General features: G+C 56.9%; 2 protein-coding genes and 1 non-coding gene across 5 annotated transcripts in view; 1 reads left to right on the forward strand and 2 right to left on the reverse strand.

Moving 5' to 3' along the window:
* Poldip3 (DNA polymerase delta interacting protein 3) overlaps nucleotides 1–7,232 on the reverse strand; it is a 28,355-nt gene extending 21,123 nt beyond the window's left edge. The window contains exon 1 of one of the 2 annotated variants that reach the window (XM_090328846.1): nucleotides 7,076–7,232. In XM_090328846.1, coding sequence (XP_090184972.1) covers nucleotides 7,076–7,134 — 59 coding nt within the window. In that variant the 5' untranslated portion in view covers nucleotides 7,135–7,232. Of the gene's footprint in view, nucleotides 1–6,355; nucleotides 6,447–7,075 lie in introns of those variants that run through there. The other variant, XM_090328847.1, reaches the window with a different exon arrangement.
* A 280-nt stretch (nucleotides 7,233–7,512) lies between these two features.
* Nucleotides 7,513–7,662, forward strand: LOC150067649 (U12 minor spliceosomal RNA). Its single transcript, XR_016534705.1, has one exon. It is a non-coding gene; the product is annotated as a U12 minor spliceosomal RNA (small nuclear RNA).
* Nucleotides 7,663–9,077: 1,415 nt separating this feature from the next.
* Nucleotides 9,078–22,687, reverse strand: Cyb5r3 (cytochrome b5 reductase 3). Of its 2 annotated transcripts, none has more exons than XM_090328849.1 (9): nucleotides 22,557–22,687; nucleotides 16,840–16,971; nucleotides 13,721–13,793; nucleotides 13,390–13,496; nucleotides 12,423–12,552; nucleotides 12,004–12,087; nucleotides 11,826–11,911; nucleotides 11,069–11,168; nucleotides 9,078–9,823 (listed from the first exon to the last, which is right to left on the reverse strand). In XM_090328849.1, the coding sequence occupies exons 1-9, from the start codon at nucleotides 22,575–22,577 to the stop codon at nucleotides 9,651–9,653; spliced, it is 906 nt and encodes a 301-aa protein (XP_090184975.1). In that variant the 5' UTR covers nucleotides 22,578–22,687; the 3' UTR covers nucleotides 9,078–9,650. The 2 variants fall into 2 exon arrangements, with proteins under 2 accessions (XP_090184975.1, XP_090184976.1); XM_090328850.1 differs by lacking the exon at nucleotides 22,557–22,687 and adding an exon at nucleotides 20,847–20,951.
* Nucleotides 22,688–23,161: the final 474 nt, after the last annotated feature.

Consider the following 23,161-nt stretch of genomic DNA (forward strand, 5'->3'; position numbering starts at 1 on the left):
AAAAACCTGGGTTTGATTCCTCAGTAATACATACATAGAAAAAGCTGGAAGTGATGCTGTGGCTCAAGTGGTAGAGCTCCAGCCTTGAGAAAAGCACAAGGACAGTGCTCAGGCCCTGACTAAAAAAAAAAGCTGAGATCTGAGGATCGCAGTTCAAAGTCAGCCAGAGCACTACAAAGTCCATGAGTTCAAGTCCTATGACGGACAAAAAAAAAAAAAAAAAAAAGGATAAAGACTAGAGGCAGGGGGCAGGTAGCTTGTTTTTGTAATTCTAGCTACTGAATTTGAGGGTTAGAAGTTCAAAGCCAGCCCCAGGGCAGAAAAGTCCTTGACACTCCATCTCAAAGTAACCAGCAAAGCACAAGACTGGAGGGTGGCTCAAGTGGTAGAGCCACAGCAATGAGCAAAGAAGCCAAGTGAAGGGAAAGACCTGAGTTTAAATCATGATATAAACAGGTAGTACAAAGGCACACACAAAAACTAAAAGTTACATCTAGTTTAGTTTTGATAATGTTAACATCATTCCTTCCCCCCCTAAAGCTAAGAAGGGTGTGTCCCTTGGTGAAGGAAATTTTAGCCATGTATCGGAAGCACACGCACGTTCTCTGGTGATGAGCAGGGATGCAGTGCTCTCACACGCCCTGAGGCCTGTCTGGCAGGAAAGACCACCCAAGACGGTGGCTGGCATTTTCACCTATAGTCATACCTGCTTAGCAACAGGGGTACATTCTGAGAAATAGTTATAAGTCAACTCAGCACTACAAGTGAGATTAATCCTCCGAGATTTAGTTCCTGTACACCACCTGTCAGTCCTTTTGCAGCACAACCAGAGGGGCAACTGTGGGAGGGGGCTGGCTGCGGGCAGCTGGAGCCACTTCTCAGTGTAATGTGTTCACTCCTGGTGACACCAGCTCTTTCAATTCCTTTCACGGACCTGCTTCAGGGACTTCAGTGCTTAGGCTTTTTATAACCACAGCTCTGCTTTCCTGCATGAAAAGACAGCTATTCATCCCAGCAGGCAGCAGTACTGGTTGGGAGGCAGGCATTAGTCATCAGGAATGCTTCAAATAAACACTCCTGCTAGGGGTGGGTCTCTAAAACAGAGTCAATTACGTTACCCCGGCAGAAGAACTGCCAGGGCTCTCTAACAAAGCCCACCCCTCTGGGAAGCCTCCAGCCCTGCCCCAACTTTGCCAGCAACCTCACCTCCCACAGTGGGGACTACTGAAGTTCCCAAGGACATAGCTGCACTTTTGTCCCTAGTCAAGTTTAGGAAGGGGGAGGGAGGTTTTGACAAGATACAGGCCTCCCATGTCCTCCCCAGAGGAAAAGTGCTTCTGGTCTGGCTTGTATTTACTAGTTTTTACCATTTATGCCAGGCCCCTCCCTATCCCATCCGGATGTAGTTTTTGTTTTTCCTAGCCAGTACTAGAGCTCTTCCATTCTTGCTCAGCTCATTGTTAGTGCTCTATCACTTGAACTACTTCTCCACTTCTGGCTTTCTGTTCATTGGAGATAAAAAGTTTCAAGGAAGCCAGGCGCAGTGGCTCAAGCCTGTAATCCTACCTATTCAGGAAGCTGAGGATCTTGGTTCAAAGCCAGCCCAGTCTCAGTCCCTGAGACTCTTAATCTCCAACCACTAGAAAACCGGGAATGGCATTGATGCTCAAGGGGTAGGGTGGTGACCTTGAGCTGAAGAACTCAGGGACAGCATCCAGGCCCAGAGTTCAAGCCACAGGGCCCCCCTCCCCCCCCAAAAAAAAGTTTCAAGGAGGATGTCTGCCTGGGCTAGCTCCAAACCATGATTTTTAGGTCTCCTGAGTAGCTAGGACTAAAGGTGAGAGTTGCCAGCCCTAGGTAGTACTTCTTTTCCTTTTCTTTGCCGGTCCTGGGGCTTGAACTCAGGGCTTGCTCAAGGCTAGCACTTGCCACTTGAGCCACAGTGCCACTTCCTGCCTGTTCTGCATATGCGGTACTGATGAATTGAACCCAGGGCTTTGTATGTGCCAGGCAAGCACTCCACACCTAAGCCATGCTTCCGACCAGTACTTGGGTTTTGAACTCAAGGTCCTCTGCATACTGGGCACTCCTGGACTGTGATATGTGATTTTAGGTTTCCTACAGTTGCTGGGAGGACACATGGTGGAGATGGAGTCACTAGACAAGCGAAGGAGGCTATGTATCCCCCCAAGGCTAGATTACGGTCACTCCAACCACTTGCTCCCATTCTGAAACTGACCACTTTTTTTTTTCTTTTTGCCAGTCCTGGGGCCTGGGCACTGTCCTTGGACAGTGGCTGTGCCACTTGAGCCACAGTGCCACTTCTAGCTTTTTCTGTATATGTGTTACAGAGGAAATGAACCCAGGGCTTCAAGCATGTTAGGCTAGTACCCTATCACTAGGCTTTGCTCCCGTCCCCTTTGCCCCCGCTTTTTTTTTTTTTGGCCAATCTTGGGGCTTAAGCTCAGGGCCTGAACACTGTCCTTGGGCTTTCTCAAGGCTAGAGCTCTACCACTTGAGCCACAGCATCAACTTCTGGCTTTGTCTATGTGATAACGGGAAATTGAGCCCAGGTCTTCGTGCATGCTAGGCAGGCACCCTACCACTAGGCACGATCCTGGACCCTGACCAAGGCCTCTTTATGAGGACCTGGAGGCCAGCGCAAGGAATATAACAGAGATTAGTCTGAAGCAGCAGCCTTCCACAAAGGCTGGTTCCTAGGGCCCCAGGAACAAGCCACCAGACTGAAAGCAAAAGGTTGCTATGCGTTGCAGGCTCTACCTTCTCCTATCTGCACAAGTAACAAAGCAGCTTTCCTAAGCTACGGGGAACAGAGTTCTTCCTGGGATAATCCACACAACATTAAAACGGAACTTCTAAGAATAGTGATTTCTTCCAGAAAGCATGTAAAATAGGAAAGTGACATTTGTTCACCAAAATTTGACATGGAGCCCCAGATCTTTCTTTTACAGTTGTGTAAGTGAAATAATAAGTTTCCAGGAGATAGGCTTTTTTTGTGCAGTGGACCTCATGCCTGGTGGGCAGACCATGCCCTCAGCCTATTTTCTTTCTTTCTTTTCTCTCTTTTCTTTCTTTCTTATTGGTTGTGGAACTTGAACTCTGGGCCTGGGTGTTGTCCTGGGGCTCTTCAGCCCAAGGCTACAGGCTACTGCCTTACCTCTTGAGCCACAGGGCCACTTCCAGTTTTCTGGTGACTGGAGATAGGAGTCTCATGGACTTTTTAGTGCCCCAGCTGGCTTTGGCTTTGGACTGAAAAGCTCAGATCTCAGCCTCCTGAGTAGGTAGGATTACAGACGTGAGTCTGGCTCCTCAGCCAATTTTCTGTACTAGTTATTTTGATAGGATCTGCTACTTATGCCTCTTGTGTAACTGGACTGTAGCTGTGCACAATCTTACCAAGCTTACTGGCTGACTTTTGGGCTGGCCTTAAAGCCTTGTCACTCAGAGCCAGGCACAATGGCTCACGCTTGTAATCATAGCTACTCAGGAGGCTGAGATCAGAGGACTGTGGTTCAAAGCCAGTCTGGGCACTAAAGACTTCATCTAAAGACTCTTATCTCCAATTAACCACTAGAAACAAACCGGAAGTAACGCTATGGCTATGGCTTAAAGTGTAAGGCAGTAGCCTTGAGCTAAAATTCTCAGGGACAGTGCCCGGGTCCAGCGTTCAAGCCCCATGACGCAAAAGAAAAAAAAAAAAAAAGTTGGGCGCTGTGGCTCACGCCTGTAACCCTAGCTACTCAGGAGGCTGAGATCTAAGGGTCAAGGTTCAAAGCCAGCCTGGGCACTATAAAGCCATGATACTCTTATCTCCAAAAGATGGGAAGTGGGGCTGTGGCTCAAGGTAGGGCAGTAGCCTTGAGCTGAAGAGCTCAGGGACAGTGCCCAGACCAGTTCAAGCCCTAAGACAGACAGACAGACAGACACACACAAAAAATCACTGGGAGAGGGAGGTTGGATTATGATCAAGGTGTATATATAAGGGGACATATCAAAATCAACCCCCTTGTACAACTAATTGGTAGGAAAAGGAGAAAGGGTTGGGTACCAGTGGCTCACACCTGTAATCCTAGCTACTCACGAGGCTGAGATCATAGTTGGAAGCTAACCTGGGCAGGAAACTACATGAAAGTTTTTATCTCCAATAAACTACCAAAAAGCTAGAAGTGGAGCTGTAGTTCAAGTGGAGTGCTAGCCTTGCGCAGAAAAAGCTCAAGGACAGTACCTAGGCATTGAAGTCAAGCTCTAAGACTGATGGGGGGCAGGGGAGGAGGGAGAGAGGGAGGGGAGGAGAGGAAAGGGGAGGGAGGGGGAGATAAGAGAGGGACAGAGGGGGAGAGGAGGAAAGAGAGGGGGGAGAAAGAAAAGCAGGGTGCACATCTGTCATCCTAGCTACTCAGGAGGCTGAGATCTGAGGATCAAGGTTCAAAGCCAGCCCAGGCACTACAGAGCCATATACTCTTACCTCCAAAAAATGGGAACTAGGGCTGTGGCTCAAGGGTAGGGCGGATGTAGCCTTGAGCAGAAGAGCTCAGGGACAGTGCCTGTGCCCAGAATTCAAGCCCCATGACACCCACCCACCCCAAAAAAGAGAGAGGAGGCATGCATGAGCAAGTAAGTGAAAATGTGGCTTAGTGGTAGAGTGTTTGCCTAGCACTCATGAAGCTCTAGGTTTAGTTCCTCAGTACCACATACACAGAAAAAGACAGAAGTGGCACATCTCAAGTGGTACAGTGCTAGCCTCGAGTAAAAGAAGATCAGGGGCTGGGAGTTTGGCCTAGTGGTAGAGTGCTTGCTTGCCTGGCATGCACGAAGACCCGGGTTCCATTCCTCGGTACCACATGCGTAGAAAAAAAGCTGGAAGTGGTGCTGAGGTTCAAGTGGTAGAGCTCTAGCCTTGAGAAAGTCCAAGGACAGGGCTCAGGCCCTGAGCTCAAGCCCAGGACTGGCAAAATAAATAAATAAATAAATAAATAAATAAACCAAGACATGTGAAAGGGTATCAATGTACGTGAATTAATGCACCTTCTATCTGGCAAATACCATGTAACCCTTTTACTAATTACAATAAAAAAATGCAAAAAAATAAAGAAATAAATAATAAATAAATAAATAAAGAAGCTCAGGGGCAGAGTCCAGGCCTGGAGTTCAAGCACTAGGACTGACAAAAAGGAAAAAAAAGGGGGAGGGAAGGGGGGAAGGAGGGAGGGAGGAGGAGAGACAGAGACAGATCTTTAACAATGTACATTAAGCACTTACTACTGTCAGGCACTTCCTAAAGCACTATTAGTTTCCTAGCCCTGATCATGTAGATGTCACGTGTAACATAATGAAACTTGCACAGAACAGTCCGGAAAAGGAGAAGTGGGGACCTGTACCTTGGCAGAATGGCTGCAGAACCCACTTCCTTACCAGCCAGTCCCCAGGGGGCTCCTGCTTCTTCAGGAAAACGTCCACAGTAACCCCATCATTTGGTGCAAATAAACGTTTTTTTTTTTTTTGGGGTGGCTAATGGGGCTTGAAGTTGGACAGGGTGCTGTTCCTGAGTTCTTCTGTTCAAGGCTGATGCCCTACCCTTGGGCCTGGGCATTGTCCTTAAACTCTTCAGCTCAAGGCTACCACCCTACCCCTGGGCCTGGGTGTGTTGTCCCAGAGCTCTTCACCTCAAGGCTACCACCCCACTTTCCCACTTTCCTTTTTCTAGAGGTTAACTGGAGGCAAGAGTCTCAGTCCTTTTGTGCGTGGGCTGTATTTGAACCTTGATCCTTAGCTTGAGCTCAGGGCCTGAGCACTGTCCTTGGACTTTTTCTTTCATTTTTTATTGTATTAATAGAAGGGTTACATTATATTCATCAGATTGAACGTGCATTTCTTCACGTACATTGATACTCTCCTTGGACGTTTTCTCAGGGCTAGAACTCCACCACTTGAGCCTCAGCACTACTTCCGGCTTTTTTCCATGTAGGTGCTATTATAGAGGAATGGAACGTGGGTTTTCGTGCATCCTAGGCAAGCACTCTCCCACCAGGCCACACACCCGGCTCCCGATTTGCCTTTTCGTGAGGCAGGGTCTAGTTGTGATTTTTCTGGCACCTGTTGGCACAACCTCTAAAGCCTGTTCTAGTGTGGACGTGTGCTGTCCACAGTTCCCCTCGGTGGTGCGGGATGACGGGAGGGGAGGGGAGGCCTGGCTGCAGCAAACGGCACGTGGGCATGCCTTTAGAGGGTTATCCTGTCCCTCGCCACTGGCCCTGGCTACTGCCATGACATTCTGCCCCCGGCCCAAGGCAAAGCGCCAGCCAACCACGGGCTGAGGTTTGATTTTCTCGCGTACCTTGACATAGCGACTAAGCCGCCTCCACCCTCGCGCGTCATCCCCGGAGGGGCTGACTCAGCCCTGCTCTTCTGGAGTCCCTCACCGCCCCCCGCCCCGCAGCCCCGCCCACTCCCACTCCAGGGCCCGGACCGGAGCAGGCGGCGGCGCGGACCACCAGGCTCTCCGCCAAGCAGCGTGGAGGGAGCCGTGCCAGGGGCCCGGGGGTCACTCGAGGGAAGCAAGGCCCGGGAGCCCCCGCACTCGGGGCGCCTGTCACCCTAGCGACTCGGGAGGCTGAGATCTGAGGATGGCGGTTCCAAGCCCGCCCGGGAGGGAGCGTCCGAGCGACTCCCATCTACGAGGAGCCACCAGGACACCGGAAGTGGCCGTGAGCGCGGAGGCTCAGGGCGGCTCCCGGGCCCGCCGGGACCGCGAGGGGTGTCGGCGAGGCGCGGCCGCGGGCTCAGGGCGCTGGGCTGGAGGCTCAGATAGGAGCTCGCCCGCGGGCCGAGTCCCCGAGAGGCCGGAGCCCCGACGCGGTCCCGGCCGCCTCCCCCGCTCCGCCCGGGCCGCAGCGCCGCCAGACGCCGCGGAGGAACGGCCGGCGGACGACGGGGCCCGCCGCGGCGGCCAATGAGCTGCGAGGCCCGGCAGGGGGCGGCGCAAACGGCCCGCGCGTGGCGCCCCGGCGGCCCCCTGCTCCTCCCCGAGCCCCAGTGGGAAGAAAAGGCCTCTCACCGTCCCTTCGTCGCCGCTCCGCGCTTCCGGATGAGCTCGTCCAGGGAGATGTCCGCCATCTTGCGCCGCCGAAGGATCCGAGAGCAGCCTCACCGCCCTCAACCTCGCAGCCCGCCCCTTCGGCCGCTACCGAGCGAGGAGCCGCTTCCGACGTCCGGCCAGCCGCCTCTCGCGATATCTTAAACCCGGCCAGGGCCGGAAGGGGCGGGACACTCCCCATGAGCCTTCGCAATGCCGGCTTATCTGCATACGGGGCGGGGCGGAGGACTCCAGACCCTCTAGCTTGCGAACAAATACAAGGAAGAGCGGTGAAAAGTGACCAGCAGATGAGCCAAGCTAAACCGGAGGGAGGTGCCCGGCCTGCGGGGAACCCGGCACTCACCGTAAGTGTAATGAGACTGAGCCTCACCACCCGGCCGGGCCGCGCCGCCCTCCTCATGCCTTAAACTTATGAGTAAGGAAAATAACGATTCGGGGTGACGCCCGGATCCTCACTGCTAATGTGAGACGAATTTTTGAGCGGGTAAAGGTCGCCCCCGAGGTGACCCGCCTACTTTGCGGGATGCCTGGGTGCCGCGATCTGCCCGTACCCCGTCATTCTAAAAGGAAAATGAGAGCTCGGGAGGCTGGGCGGCTCGCGGCCGGCCGCTGGCTCCGGGGGTGGGGGAGGAGCTCGGGAGGCTGGGCGGCTCGCGGCCGGCCCCTGGCTCCGGGGGTGGGGGAGGAGCTCGGGAGGCTGGGCGGCTTGCGGCCGGCCCCTGGCTCCGGGGGTGGGGGAGGAGCTCGGGAGGCTGGGCGGCTCGCGGCCGGCCCCTGGCTCTGGGGGTGGGGGAGGAGCTCGGGAGGCAGGCCCTTCGGGCGGCCCCCATCCCGGACTCGGGCACTGGATCGCCTCGGGAAGGGCTGGCTTTAGCTGGATGCACTCGTCGTGCTTTTTCCTTTGCCAGGCCCGGGGCTTGGCCTCAAGGCCTGGGCTCTGCCCTGGACACCGCGTGCTCCAGGCCAGCACCCTGCCACCTGAGCCGTCTTCCCGGTATGCAGCACCCAGCACTCAAACCCAGGGTTCCCTAGACGTGCTCGCGAACCACTCCACCACTAGTCCACTCCTGGCCCGGTCCCAGTCCTGGCCCGGTCCTCTCGGTTGTCTGACGATGCCGGGGTTTGAACTCGGTGGTCATGTTTTATTTCCGTATCTGTTGCTTTTCTCAGTCTGTCTCTGGCTTTGTGCTGGACAGATGGTAGTCGCCTATTTTCACATCTGCCTCAAGCATCTGGACAGAAAATGGGGCACACATGGATTTCCAGGACTAACTTGAGCAAGGTAGCCTACCATTAACTGTAACTTCCAAAATGGACTTTCCAGAAATGTCGCTGGCTGCGGTAGCCAAAGGAATTCTCTTCTAATCTGGCAATTGTCCAAGAGTTGTGGCAGACTCAGAAAATGGCACCCTTGGGTGGGAGCGTAGCCTGGTGGTAGAGTGCTTGCCTAGCATGCACGAAGCTCTGGGTTCCATTCCCTGAAACCACATACACAGAGAAATCCTGAAGTGGCGCTGTGGCTCAAGTGGCAGAGCGCTAGCCTTGAGCAGAAAGTGTCCAAGGACAGTGTCCGGGCCCTGAATTCAAGCCCCAGGCCTGCCCCCCCCCCCAAAAAAAGACATCTGTCAAATGTCTTCACTCTTTCTCAGCAGAAGCTGAGAGCCAGGGAGCAGGGACGGACAGATGGACAGGCCCCCACAGCCACTCCCCAAGCCAACACCATAGCGGCAAGCCCCCCAGCCCTCCTCCCCGCCCCAGGTCTCCAACCTGAAAGGTACCCTGGCCTCAGTCTACCAGCAGGAAATGGGATGACCCCTCAGGTTCATCCTGTCACTCCAGGGGTCCTGACAGGCCTGGGGACTCCCCTGACAGCTATGCAGCACATAACCAGTGAGGACACATCTGACATAAATGCCCTAGTGTCTCCCCGCCCCCCACAGTCACAGGTACAGGCGCTGCGGGATGAATGTTAGCAAAGTTTTACTTCAACTCCTGCTTAAAAATGTGGAGAGCCGCTGTGCGGGAGGCTGGCCAGGGTCTCTAAGGCAACGCAAGGTGTCAGCTCCCACCCCTGGGTGGGGACTGGGCCAGAGGCTCTGTATAGCCACCAGGGCAGCTGGCCCTGGACCAAGCCAGGACCCCAGAGTCCACGACCCTATGCTGGGCCTATAAGTGTGGCACGCAAGTGGCCTAAAAGTTTTGGGTGTTGGGGTCCACCAGGGCCCAAGGCGCTTGGCCAGTGCCTCTTCCCCTAGAGCCGCCCCTCCAAGAAGACCTGTCCGTGTAGTGTGGGGCAGGGACTGAGGGAGACTGGCCTCGGCCTGGCAGGGGTCCCCCTTTCCATCCCTTTCTATCACTGTGCCATGGCGGAAGGGAGTGCAGAGGTGGGCTGGGGTCACAGGACAGTGAGCCAGACAGGAGCTATCTTGCAGCTGGCCAGTAGTGGCATCTGAAGCACAGCCCTGCCCCAGGGTGCCCTTGGGCCTGGTGTGGGGTGAGCAAGCGCAGGGCAGCGTAGGTTGTGGGGTCGTGGCCATCAGAAGGCAAAGCAGCGCTCCTTGGCATGGCCCACGCGCTCCAGGTTGGGCAGGCAGGCGAACTGAATCATGGGAGGGGGTCCACACAGCAGAATCAGCGGCTCCTCGCCCGGGGGTGGAAGGTGGTCCCGGATCATCTCCTCGTTCACGAAGCCCTGGCTGTAGTCCCAGGCTGTGGGCAGACCAGGCAACAGAGATGGGGCGACAGCTCGCAGGGACCCCTCTCCCCTCTCCTCCCTCCCCAACAGCTGAGCTACCATGCTACACCTCCCAAAGAAGGCAGAGCAGCCCTGAGCACCACCTGAGGCTCTGGCCCTGCATTCTGACCTAAACACAAGTCCTCCCCGGCTCTGCGGGCCACGGGATGAGGTTAGTTATTCATTTGCAGCGCAAGCATGGCGAGGGGCCTCCTGCCCAGGAAGGTGTGTTCAAGCCTCCAACTCCACCTACAGCTAAAGTAGTGATCGGGAGATCACAGCTCAGGGCAAAGGTCCCCGCTCAGTCAAACAGCACAGCAGTGTGTCTGAGGTCCCTGGAGTCCCAGGTGTGCAAGAGGTGTAAATGAGAGGATCGCAGTCCAAGCATAGGTGGGAGACCCTATCCCAAAAGTAACTAAGGCAAAAAGGGATTGGAGGCATGGTTCAAGTGGTGTAGTACCTACCTAACAAACATGAGGCCCTGAGTTCAAATCTTAGTACTGCCAAAACAAGCTCTTATCACCCCAATCTCTGCCTTTTCCTGTAACTCCCCAACCCAGGCCCGCCCATGAGGACACCAGCGCTGCCCCTCTTCTTACAACAAAAAACCAGGGGGCTTTTCCCTCAACTTTTCTGTGCCAATATTAGGATTTGAACTCAGGGCCTGGAGGCTGTCCCCCCCCCCTTTTTTTTTACTCAAGGCTAATGTTCTACCACTTGAACCACAGCTCCACTTCTGGCTTTTTGCTCACTAATTGGAGATAAACAGTCTCCTGGACTTTCCTGCCTGGCCTGGCTGTGAACAGCAATCCTCACCTCACAGCCTCCTGAGGAGCTGGGATTGCAGGCGTGAGCTGTGACTGCCCGAGGAAGGTGTCTGAAGCCCACGTTTCCACCTCAGTCTGACTTGGGCTCAGGGCCCACAGCCTCCTGTGTGGTTCAGCTCCTCTAGGGCAGAGCCGGTCACTGGACTGGCAGCGCAAGAGGAACCAGAGCTGGGGACAGGACAGACAGAGGCCAGAGCAGCCATGCCGTCTCAGCACTGCCCTGGGGGGCTGGACTCCAGGGGAGAGCTCAGCCCGGTCCACAGTGAGCCCTGCAGACAAGGTCCCGAGCCCCAGCCTGGCCCTGCCGCTTCCTTACTGTGCCCTCTGGGGCTCCTTCCTCACCTCTGAGATAGGATCTCCCCACGCCCACCAGGCTGGCACCCCCCCACTCACCTTCAGGGGCTTTGTCCACTGTGTACCAGAGCTTGAAGCGAGATGAATGCTCATTCCTCAGTTCCTCCAGCTCTGGCCGCAGCAGGATGTCCTTCTCAGTCTGCAGGGGACAGGCCACGTGGTCGGCAAACAGACACAAGTCCGATGGTGGTGACTATGCCACCATGGCCTCTGCCAGCCAGCCCTGCAGCCACTGCCTACAGAGAGCAGCAGAGCCAGAGGGCCACAGGCTCCCTGGCTCCTGGTAACAGCCTGTCTGTCCCCCACTCCAGCCAGCTCTGCCCTCCCTCCCCCCAACTCCCCACCCAGCCACTCCTTCCTCCTGGGAGATGGGGAGCCTGTCTCTTTGTAGGGGTCCAGGGAACTCATGGGGGCCAAGGGCAGATAGACCCTGAGGACAAGACAGCCTGAACCTGTCTGACTGAGGGCCTGGGCCCTGTTGGGCAAGGTGGGGGAGCTTCCCCAATGAGATATTGCTATCAAACTCCAATAATCAGTTGCAAAATCCTGAGACTAAAAAAAAAAAACCAAAACCCTGTGATGACCAGGCCCCCGGCTCATTCATATGAGGAGCGTGGCCGGAGGGGATGGGCACCTGGTGTCAGGCCACACAGCAGGCTGGCGCTGAGCTCTGGGCTTGGCGTACAGGGCAGAAGCTCTGCACACACCCTCATTCCTGCAACCTAGCACCTCCACTGAGCTGTGCAGGCCCAGCTGTGCTGGCAGGGCCCCTCCCTGGAAGGGCCTGTCCACTCACCTGGTTGGCAAAGAGCAGGTGGCACACGGTGTGGTCTTCTGGGTCCTTCAGGATGGCACGGATCACCTGCAGCATGGGCGTAATGCCTGCAAGTGGGGCCGGCACAAGTGACACTGCAGCCTGGCAGCCCGATGTGAGGACCCCGGGCCCAGGGTGCTGGAGCTGCTGGGTGGCCTACCTGTGCCTCCTGCGATCATGCCCACGGCCCTCACCGTCTTGATGATGGGGCTGGACTTCTTGTCTGGACGGATGGCAAATTTCCCTGAAGGACCAACAAGGGTGAGATGGCGCCCAGACACTGTGCTGGGGCCTGGGAGCCCTGGAGGGTGGGGGGAGGGGGGACCAGGACCCCACTCAAAAGCCACAAGGAGCCACTGTGGGGGGCGGGGGGTGTAGAGGGACCGGCGGGCTCCTCTCAAGCCCTCTGCCTGTCTTCAGGCACTGAGACACTGGGCGAGGGCTCATGAGATGCGTGTGGGGATCCCAAGAGTGGCTGGTCAGTAACCCTGGTGCAGGTGAGCCCCAGAGGACAGAAGGGGAGACTGAGACTCGAGAGGTCACAGCTTGCTGGGCCAGGCACCAGAGTAGGCTTGGTACCTTTGCCCTGGTAGACCAGCAGCCCGTTGGGGCCCCGGAACTCAATGGTGTCACCCAGCTGCATGTTTTCCAGGTACTGAGACATCTTCCCTCCAGCCGGGAACTTGGGGTGCGTGTCCTTGAAATAAACCTGCAAGGCAGATCCAAGTTCTGACCTCTTGCCAGCTGGTGTCTGAGGCAAGCCTTGTCCACAGTGGCCTGTCCATGGCACCCACAGTCTATGTCCTGCCCCCTAGAACTTGGCACTCAAGATGCCTCTCAGTCAGGTTCCTGGCTGGGGCACTAAGAAGCCAGTGAGAGGGTTCAATGGGTGCAGACACCTCAGATTCAGCTCAGGCAACCCCCCCCCCTCCACCCGCCAAGGAAGCCAGCATGGCAGAAGCCCTGGGGCAGGGTACAGCCACACCCTCAGGGAGTGCAGGATGCATTTTGTACAGCTGTATAATCCCTGCTCTTGGAACAGGTCCCTTCCAGTCCCCTGGGGGTGCTGCAATGGGGAAGGAGCGGGCTCTGACCCCACCCGCCTGCAGAGATGGGCAGACAGAACTGTGATATCCCAGGCTGGGCGGGCAGAGGCTGGCCAGGAGGGGCAGTGCTGAGCCCCTAGCAAGGGTGATCCCTGGCTACAGTTCAGGGAGGGACGTGGTCACTTTGTCCATCTTGCCAGGCTCCCTCCCTTCATCTGATTGGAGGCTTTCACACAGAAAGAGGCTCCACCCCTCAACATCTCCGGCTTGTTTTGGATAAGGTCCCAGACCAGACCATGGCTTGCCAATGCCCAGATGGCCGGCTGGCCATGCCTTCCTTCTGTCCACCCCTCCAGCTGCCCTCTGGGCCTTCGCACATGGAAGGGCTGCTTCCCTTCACCTGGCTGATGCATGCAGGCCTAGACTTGCTTCATGGCAACACCTCCCGTCACCCCCTTACCCCCTGCCCCAGTGGCCTTGCCCCCTGCCCCAGGCCCCACCTTGACCACCAAGTCCACGAAGCCCTTGTCATCGTCACTGGAGACCGGGGTGTAGGGCCGGATGACCAGGTTCCCGTCGATTCGAGCAGAGAGATAGATGTGCTGGCCTGCGGGGTGAAGCGGGGTCACTGGGGGTCTACTCCCCCACCACTCCCACCTGCCCTTCCCACCCACATGGCCCAGCATCTGACTTCTGGCCTGGCCCTCCCAGCTGACACCCACTGTGCAAGGCCCCCGTCCTCCCTGCTCGCCTCGCCTCTTTGGGCTGGCCCCCAGCTGCCTGCCTGGCTCTGCGGGAGGTGGGCTCGACGTGGGGAGGGACAGGACTCACCGATGGGGAGGCCCAGGATGTGTTGGGGGGAGGGCAGTGCAAAGCGGAAGCGCCGGGTGTCGTGGCTGATGACCTGCAAGGAGGCCCAGAGTTGCTGAGGGCACATGGGGGGGGGTACCCCATCCCATGCCCTCACGAGGACACACCAGCTTGCACACATGTCTGAGGACACAGGTCCACCCAGGGAGGAACAGTGACCCCATCCACAGTCCCAGGACAGGGTGGTCAGAGCAGGACCGCACCCAGTCCCCAAAAGGAAGAGAGGCCAGACATCATAGAAAGGGGAGGTGCAGGGCCAGCTGGGCCCTCAGCTGCCGCACGAGCCTGTGTGGTGATAGGAGGGCAAATGGGATAGAGCCGAGACAAGACTGAGACATAACTAGGCCCTGGCCAGGAGAGAAAGCTCTGGAAGCCTCTATACTTGGAATTCCTTGACAAGTGGGCTGTGTAGGGTCAGGGGCAATGGCACCCTTTTACCTGGGAAGCCCACATCTGGCCATGGGCTCCCCCCTGCACAAGGGGGCACGGACATGGCTGGCAGTGGACCATGGAGCCATGAAGACAGCTTCTGTTTGCAATGAGTGTTACAGTGAGCTCTAATCAGAGCGAGAACCAGCGCCAGTGCCCTGACTGCTGGCACCAGGCTGGCCAGGGGACTGGCAGGTGGCTGTGGACCTTGGTCACATGGAAGTCAAGGCCCACAGATGGACAGAGCAGCACCAGCTGGGGAGGACAAGCAGCCTGACCCTCGGGCCTTCAACACACAGCAGCCAACAGCAGGAGTGACTGGAAGCCCCTGGGTGGCTGCGATGGGTGAAAAAAGCTCCAGGGAGGCCATGACGTACAGTGGACTCCACCAACCGGGCTCAGGCTGCCCCATAGAGCCTCTGCCCTCAGGGCAGAGAAAGTGGCAAGGCCCCGGAACAGAGTCCAGGACGATTATGGACCCCTCCTGAAGATCAAGGTCAGACACTCACCATCAGATGTTTTTTTTGGAAGAAAAGAAAGGAGGGACAGCGCTGTGAACCATGAGGACCTGGGAGGGCAGCCTGGGGAGCTCCGCAGAAACCACCAGATGCACCAGCACCAGGCCACCATGGCGACAGCAGCGGACTCCAGGCCACCGTCACACACTCAAAAGTGGGGACTGCACACGCATACAGAAGCTGCTCTGAGCCGGCTGAGCCCTCCACAGGAACACAGCAGGGATGTGGTGGGAGAGAGGATTCTTCATGTTACATGGGTGATTTTTTTTTTTTGTCGTCTTATAATCCTATCTATTCAGGAGGCTGAGATATAGGGATCGCAGTTCAAAGCCAGCCTGGGCACTAAAGTCTGTGAGACCCTTAACTCCAATAAGTCACCAGAAAAGTAGTGCTGTGGCTCAAGGGGTAGGGTGGTAGCCTTGAGCTGAAGAACTCAGGGACAGCGCCCAGGCCCACAATTGACAAGAAAAAAATATTAAAAAAAAAAAAGCAGGGCAGAGGAGGGAGAGAAGATGAGGAAGAGAGATGAAGGTACACTGTATGGATGGATGGACACAAAAAAATAAAAGCCCTTTATACAGCTAATTGAGGCTAATAAAAATGCTGATTGAAAGAAACAAACAAAAAAAAAAAACCTCAAAACAAACAAACAAAAAAAAAACAACCAGGCTGGGGACCGGGAGTTTGGCCTAGTGGTTAAAGTGCTTGCCTAGCATGCATGAAGACCCGGGTTTGATTCCTCGGTACCACATACATAGAAAAAAGCCGGAAGTGGTGCTGAGGCTCAAGTGGTAGAGCTCTAGCCTTGAGAAAGTCCAAGGACAGTGCTCAGGCCCTGAGCTCAAGGCCAGGACTGGCAAAAAACAAACAAAAACAAAAACAAAAAAAAACCAGGCTGCCAGGCACTGTGGCTCATACCTGTAATCCTACAGATTTGCAGTCTTAAAATCTGAGGACTGAGGCTTGAAGCCAGCCTGGGCAGAAAAGCCTGTGAGATTCTTATCTCCAGTAACCACGAAAAAAGCGGAGGTGGCGCTTTGGCTCCAGAGGTAGAGTGCTAGCCTTGAGCAAAAGAAGCTCTGGACAGTGCTCAGGCTCTGAGTTCAAGTCTCAAGACCATTACACACGCACAAGCACACAGAAGCGGGAAGTGAGCCAGGAGCATTGTGTTCACGCCTGCCCTCCTAGCTAGTTGGGAGGCTGAGATCTGAGGATTTCAATTCAAAGTCAAACAAGGATGGAAGAATAGGTTCACCTAGTTAACCACAAAAAAAAAAAAAAAAAAGCCAGACATGGAGCTGTGGCTCAAAGCACTAGAGCACTAAACTTCAGAGAAAAAAAGCTTCAGAGAAATTCAAGCCCCTCACTCAAGCCCCAAGAGCCGCATTTTAAAAAAAGGAAGCTGAAAGTGGAGCTGTGGGTCAAGTGATGGAGTGCCAGCCTTACAGGAGGACATGGGTCCCTGAGTTCAAGCCCCAGGACCTGCACAGGAAAACAAACGGGGCTTGAATACACTATACCACAGGAGGATAAAATGTGGGGGAAGGGCAGGCCTGTGTCCTCAGGGGGAGGGACTCACTGTGTCTGGGACCTTTCCCCATCTCCAGGAGCCACTGGGACTCACATGGGCCCTGCTAGGGAGGCCTGGGCATCACACTAATGTGGGTCAGATGCTGGACACAGTGCAGGGTAGAGACCTGGCTGGCTGAGAGGGACGGTCTTCGCTTCTGTGACTCAGTTTTTCCTGCCACACCCCCTGCAGGCAGCTGGGGTGGCCAGAAATAGGGCCTGGGAGGAGGCAGGCTTGCAGGGGAGTGAGGAGGGAAGCAGCCTGGCCTGGGCGGGAGGAGGCAGGAGGAGGTGGTCTGAGCTGATATCACAGGTCTGGGCCAGAAGAGCGCCACCTGTAGGCCGAGGCCACCAAGGCCAGCACACATCCAGGCCCAACAAGTGCCAGGCCTTGGGCCATGATCCTGGTGCTGGGAAGGGACTGGGTGCTCAGACTCACTTAGCCACCTCCCTGCTGAATGGCATTTGGGATTCTGGTGGGATGGTGGGTGCATTAAGAGACCTGAGTTTGGGTCCTGTCACCCCCACGTGGGGGACAGCGCGGGTGGGGAGGAGGCCCCTCACCTCCTTGTCGATGAGCCGCAGCGGATACTTGATGTCCGGGCTCTCCAGGGTGATGGCGGGCGAGGAGCGCTGGAACAGCTTCATGACTAAGCTGTAGAGGAACCAGACAGGCGAGAGCACTACGGTCCCCAACTGAAACGACAGGGGGGCTACCAGTGAGCACCGTTCCTCTGAAGAGCCACCCCTCTGGACACCTGCATCCCTCAGCTGAGTCCCCGCTCCCCGGCCCCCTTCCCCTGTCTGTATGTGAATCACTGGCTTGGAGAATCCACAGAAACCAGGCTGTGACCCCACCCCTCTTCCAGCATTTGGTCTTCTGTGCTGGATACCATGAGAAAAAGTGATTGAAAAAGGCCTGTTTCTCTCAGATCAGGGGCTTTTAAAAACTATGTATCTGAGAGGCCAGGAGTTTGGCCTAGTAGTAGAGTACTTGCCTAGCATGCACAGATGACCCAGGTTTGATTCCTCCATACCACATACATAAAAAAAAAAAAAAAAAGATGTGGTGACACCTGCCGTGTGAACAAGACTTCAGTATGTGCCCATGACCCTTTTCTGACCCCATTCAAGGGTGTGCAAAGGGCATTTCTCCCTTGGGAGGCAGAAGCTGGGGCATTCAGGGCAAAGGGAAGCACACATGCGTGCATATGTGCACACACACACGTATGCACATGTAAAGAGAGAAATAAAGCATGAAGCAAAGAGCAAATATTGACATTCCTGTATCTTTACTGTAATTGAAAAGTCAAAATACCAAATGAGGAGAAATGACCATCTGCCCCTCCCTGACTTTCCTTCTCTCTGCCAGTGACCCATGCACTGTCATCCAATTCTCCACCTTTCTTTTCTCCTTGGCTGGCAGAAAGCTCTGAACCAAGTTCCTTGCCTGCTTGGGAATCTTCTCCCTTGATGGTGTCTGCAGTGCGTGACAGACACCTCATCCCCCACAGCTCAAACTAGGGAGATGGGAAGGGGACCAGGTCAGGGAAGCATCTGCAACCTGAGAGGCTCAGGTGCCCTCAGAGCCCAGCCAGACCCACCCCACCCCCAAACCGGCTAAGCGGCTCTGGCCTGGGGCTGCAGTCCCAGGACTTTTGTTGGGTTTGGAACAAATGCTTCTCTTGCAGTCTAGGCTGGGTGTGAACCAGGCCACACCCCATGGGGCCTCTGGTATGTGGCCCAAGGGTTTGACAAGGCTCAGAACTGACTACCGCACCCATCCACACCCCGCAGGAACCAGCACCCACTTTGGGCTAGTAGCGGACGGCAGCTCATCTCGTGGTCTGGGTAGTCCTCAGGACTTCAGGGTCAGAGCTGGGACTTTGGGACTGGACCCCAGGGTGGGGAAGGAAAGGGGTGAGGCCTTTAGTGAAGAAAGGCCCTCAGCCCGAGCTGGCACCCATCTACCAGGTCGCATCCACTTCAACCCCAGTCTGCAGGTTAGTGGCCCCCACCAAGTCACAGGAAGGAAACTGAGGCAGAGGGCAGTCACTGCCCCTCCCCCCCCCCGTCACTCTGCAGCCTCAAAGATTAAATGGCCTGCAGTGGGACCAGGATCTGGCTCCAGTCCAATCCAGTCTGTTCTTCCTGCACCAGCTGCAGGCACAAGTTCCCACTGAGATGGCTGTCACAAACCTGATACCCTGCCTCTACCTCCCACAGCATTCCCCCCCCCCCAACACACACAGGGCCCACTGCTGGCATCAGAGACCTCGTTCTGGGGCTCCTGCCCAGAGGTCCGGCCTGCTTAGCATGAGGCCTTCACCCCTCTAGCCAACAGACTCCTACTGTAGCTTCAAAGCCCAGGTCCAGGTCAGACTTGCCCAAAGAGCCCTTCCCTCCATAGCTAAGTTGGACTGGCCCCTCTGTGATGCCTTTGGGGATTTTTCCCTATAGATGGCTCTGTGTGGAAGAGACCATATCCCAGGGAAGGCAGCCTGGGGACAAGGGTGAGGAGAGGCACATTTGCAGGAAATTACTGCTGCTGGGAGCCTGGAAATGAACTTAGGTGAGCCAGTCAGCCACATGGAGCCTCTCCCATAGCACCCCACGGCTTCCTTTCCGAGCCAGGCTGGGCAAGGAACGGTTCCGCACCCCTGCCTGCAGGGATTCCCGGCCTGACCCAAGTGGGGGAGCAGGAACAACCTACATCCCCATTATTAAACGAGGCTCTGGGAAGTCTAGGGCTTTGCTCCCCACTTTTCTGTCATTCACCCCACATCCCTCACTTGCCCAAGCCCACAAATGTCAGCCTGAAGTAAGTGCAGGACCCTCAGGTGTCAGGGGCACTGCTAGAGGTGGAGACCCTTGGGTGTCTGGGCGCTGCTGGAGGTGGGACTCCCCCCTGAAGCCCTAGGGTCCCCTGATTACCAGGCAACACTGTCAGTGACCCAGCAGTGTGAAGCACAGGAAGCACTGCGCAGATATTTGGGGAATTAATTAGGAATAACAGTCCCTACCCTCATGTTCCCCTGAGGCTTATTTTGTCTAGAAGTTTCCAGAACCAGGCCAAGAGCCCACTCAGCACCAGAATGAGGGTGGAGTTCTGCCCATCCTGTTTGTCTGACACGCCCTAGACCCTGGGTAGGTCCCAGAGGCAGCCTGGGCCTGGTGCTCCCTTTGCCTGCCTTGGGCTTTGGGATGAGAGAACGTAAGCTGGGGGCACAGGCATTCGCTGGGGACATAGGCATTCAATGAGGACAGGCATTCACTGGAGATAGAGAACTAAAGCAGGCACTCTGCCGGATGCCTCACTTAACCCTTAGGCTGCAATCCACAGAGATACTACCATTGCTCCATCTCAGATGGAGAAACAAAGCTCTGGTGGCAGGGGTGAGCCTGGACACTGAAAGGGAGGTGAAAATTTTCCTATCTGAGCTGGGCGCAGTGGCTCATGCCTGTAATCCTAGCTACTCAGGAGGCTGAGATCCAAGGATCTCAGTTCAAAACCAGCCCAGGCACTAAAGACCCTGAGACTCTTATCTCCAATTAACCACTAGAGAAGCAGAAGTGGCACTATGGCTCAAGGTGTAGGGCTTGAGCTGACGAGCTCAGGGACAGCCCAAAGTTCAAGCCCCACTACTGAAAGAAAAGAAAAGAATTCCTATCTAGCCAGGTGCTGGTGGCTCATGTCTGTAATTCTAGCTACTCAGGAGGCTGAGATCTGAGGTTCAAAGCCAGCCAGTATACCAAAGTCCATGAGACTCTTATCTCCAATTAACCACCAGAAAACCAGAAGTGCTGCTGTAGCTCAAGGGGTAGGGCACTAGCCTTGCATGGCATGGAACAGATTCAGGTCCCCATCCTGGTCCCTGGCACCACCCCCACCATACCACCTGTGGGTAAGTAAAGAGGAGGCAGGTGCTGAGGCCAAGTCTGTGCCCAGCTCCTCTTCAGCCACCAGGGCACAGAGGCAGCTGCTCCTAGCCGGGAACTGTCACCCTGTCACACCTTGCTCAGCCCAGACAGGCAACCCACCCTACTTTACTGGTTCTGCCAACATGGGGCTAAGGAAATTGGGTGCCAGGGTCCCAGGACAATCCAGGGAGTCCCTAGGAGACTCATAGACCAGGGCCATGGAGCCTGCTCCCCACCCACGGGGCACCCTGCCCAGCCTTGGCATTCCCCAGTGAGACACTGGCATCCATTCTGCCCAGGCCTACCAAAGTGCCAGCTCCCTGACCTGGGGCCTGGAAAGTCCAGGCAATGACTTCTTACCTTCTGACTGCCTGCTGTCCCACCTAGATCTGAGCCTCCACATCACGACTGTTCCCAGCCCAAGTGGAGGAAGTGGGAGGGGACAGAGGAAGTCATGCAGTAAGCAGGCTCCAGGTTGGGCTAAGAATTGGGGGAAGGAAACCCAGGGCCAGAAGCCATTTACCTATATAGCTGAGTGGCCCTCCTCAGGGCCCCAGGGAGACACAGCTACTTCCCTTGGGCCAGGGAGTCTGGGCCAGCAACTAGATGTGAGGCTGCCAGAGGCCAGTGGGAAAGCCCGTGCACTCTACCTGTGAGTGGGTCCATCAAGCCCTGGAACTCTTGGCTGTGCTGGGAGGTAGAGGCATCATGGTGCAGAATGGCAGGCCATGCCCCCAATGTTCTCCTCAGATGGTGGGCAGTGTCAAGTACCAAGGCCTGGAAGCCTCCCCCAAGGCCTGCTGGGCCCAGATAAGATGCAGCCCAGAGGCCACCCACAGAGCACAGGGAGCCTCCAGGCTCATGCGGTGCACAGAGCCTCAGGATCCTGCTCAGCCTGAGTGTCCCGTGGGTACTGCGGCTATGCTAGGCCAATGCTAGGGGCAATCCTGGGATCCAGTTGGACAGAAAGCCAGGATTGGTGATCTCCTGACCCTAGACAAGGAGGATTGGTCACCATCCACAGAACAGCTGCGTCCCAGAGTGCAATGACACAAGACAGCCCCACTCAGAAGGTGAGTCACCCCAAAAAAAGCAGGGTTGGGAGGGGCCTCAGACTGACAGCATGTAAATTAGAAAACAGTTTACAGGCCTGTGGGGGGGTGGTGGGAGGGGAAGAGGTAGGCAAGATGTTACTCTGGGGTCCAGTGATGCCACAGGTGTGCCCTACCCCAGGGACTGAATGCCCCCCCCATACTGGACATGCTCTCAAGAGCCAGGCATCCCAAGAAACCTCTTGTCTAGCTGTGCAAGGAGAAGCCCTGGGGGTGGGGTGGGGTGGGGGAAGAGCACAGATGTCCCAAAGCGGTGCTGGCAGACTTCTCCCCAGGCAGCCTCCTCACTCCAGCACTCAGAGCACCCAGGAGCCAGGATGTGTGACAACCCCACCCAGGCACTGTAGGTGGCCTGGGGTGGAGTGGGACTCAGAGAGTCAGGTCCAGGCTTCCTCAGTGCTGCTGCCGGAGGACCAAGTCTGTAGAGCCCACGGTGCGCAGGGCCCAGCCTCACTGGGGTCTAGTGGGTTATGGGGTGGCCAGGGCCCCTCCCTGCAGGGCAGTGACAGCAGCACTCTCCTATCCCCTGGTCCAGTGACATCACCCCACAACGCACACCCTCCCACTTCTGTGTTGTCACTGTTTACACACTGTGTGTGTGCGTGTGTGTGTGTACCAGTATGGTGGCTGAACTCAAGGATGGTGCTCTACCACTTGAGCCACACCTCCACTTCCGGCTTTTTGATGGTTCAGACTGTTTCGGCCCAGGCTGGCTTTGAACCGCGATCCTCGGATCTCAGCCTCCTAGATTAGCGGGGACTGCAGCGAGAGCCAGCCACGCGGCTCCCGTTCACGCCCACACCTTCCGCGCCCGGCCCTCACCCCCTGCCCAGCCGCACTCGCCAGTTCACCCGAGTCTTTCCGCTCCCACGCGGGTCCGCACGGGCTCGTGCGTGGCCACATGCACTTCCTCACTGCCCCGTGCGCGGGCACGCTCGGGCCACACCTGCGGCTCCCACGCGGCCGCCCGCCCGCGGCCCGCCACGCTCGCCCCGTGCTCCAGGCCGGCCGCCGCGGGGCCGCGGTGAGTCACCGTCCGGGCAGGGCGGGGCCGCGGGGCAGGGCTGGGGCAGGGCGGGCCGGGGGGAGACGCCCCGCGGACCCCGGACCCCGCGCGTGGCGGGCGCGGACGTGAGGGGTCCTGGCCGGGGCGCCCCGAGCCCCGCGCGGCCGCGGGCCCGCGCCGAACCCGCCCCCTCGCGGCCGCGCAGGCCGGAACCCGGGGTCCCCGGCGCCGCTCCCGCCTACCGTGCTCAGCTGGGCCCCCATGGTGACGGTGGAGGAGATGGTGGTGAAGGAGGTGGTGATGGTGGTGGTGGCGCAGCCCGCGTTCGCTCTTCCACCACGGTGTCCGTCAGCCGCCGCCCCACGGCCGCCCCGGCCACGCCCATCGCGCTGCCTAGAGGGCGGAGCCCTTTCAAGAGGAGCCAATAGCGTGCGTGGTGGGGGGCGGGCCCGAGGACGCCCCGCCCACTTCCGCCCACAATGCCGCGGGGGCGGAGCGGGCGGGAGCCGCCGTGCCCTTTGCGCCGCAGCCTGGCTCGCTGGACCGAGCCGCCCCCCACAGCTGGTCTCCGGGGCCTGGGTGGCCTCGGGCGGAGCAGCGGCCTGCTCCGGGCCGCGTGTGCTCCCTGGACGAGAACAAGATGGCGTCCCCCTGGATAAGTCCCGACTCAGGGAGCCCGACCTTTGGACCTCAGGGCCTGACCTCGATCGCGCCCCTCCCGGGCTTGCGGCCTGCAGGGCTGGGGCCTCGGCCGGCCGCCGGGCCTTTGAACAGGCGGTGCCCGCAGGAAGGAGGCTGCTGAGCCTGGTGTCAGGTCAAATGCCCCCCTTCCCCTCCCCTCGCAGGT

This window comes from Megascapheus bottae, chromosome 2, assembly GCF_031878675.1.
Source record: "Megascapheus bottae isolate mThoBot1 chromosome 2, mThoBot2.hap1, whole genome shotgun sequence".
Classification (NCBI taxonomy): Eukaryota; Metazoa; Chordata; class Mammalia; order Rodentia; family Geomyidae; genus Megascapheus; species Megascapheus bottae.

Coding starts and splice junctions, on each gene's coding strand:
- Cyb5r3 (XM_090328849.1), bottom strand. CDS start 22,577: ATGGGGGCCCAGCTGAGCACG. Junction 13,794..16,839: donor TGCGGCTCATCGACAAGGAG/GTGAGGGGCCTC, acceptor GCCTCCTTGCAG/GTCATCAGCCACGACACCCG. Junction 11,169..11,825: donor ACCTGCTCTTTGCCAACCAG/GTGAGTGGACAG, acceptor TGTCCCCTGCAG/ACTGAGAAGGACATCCTGCT.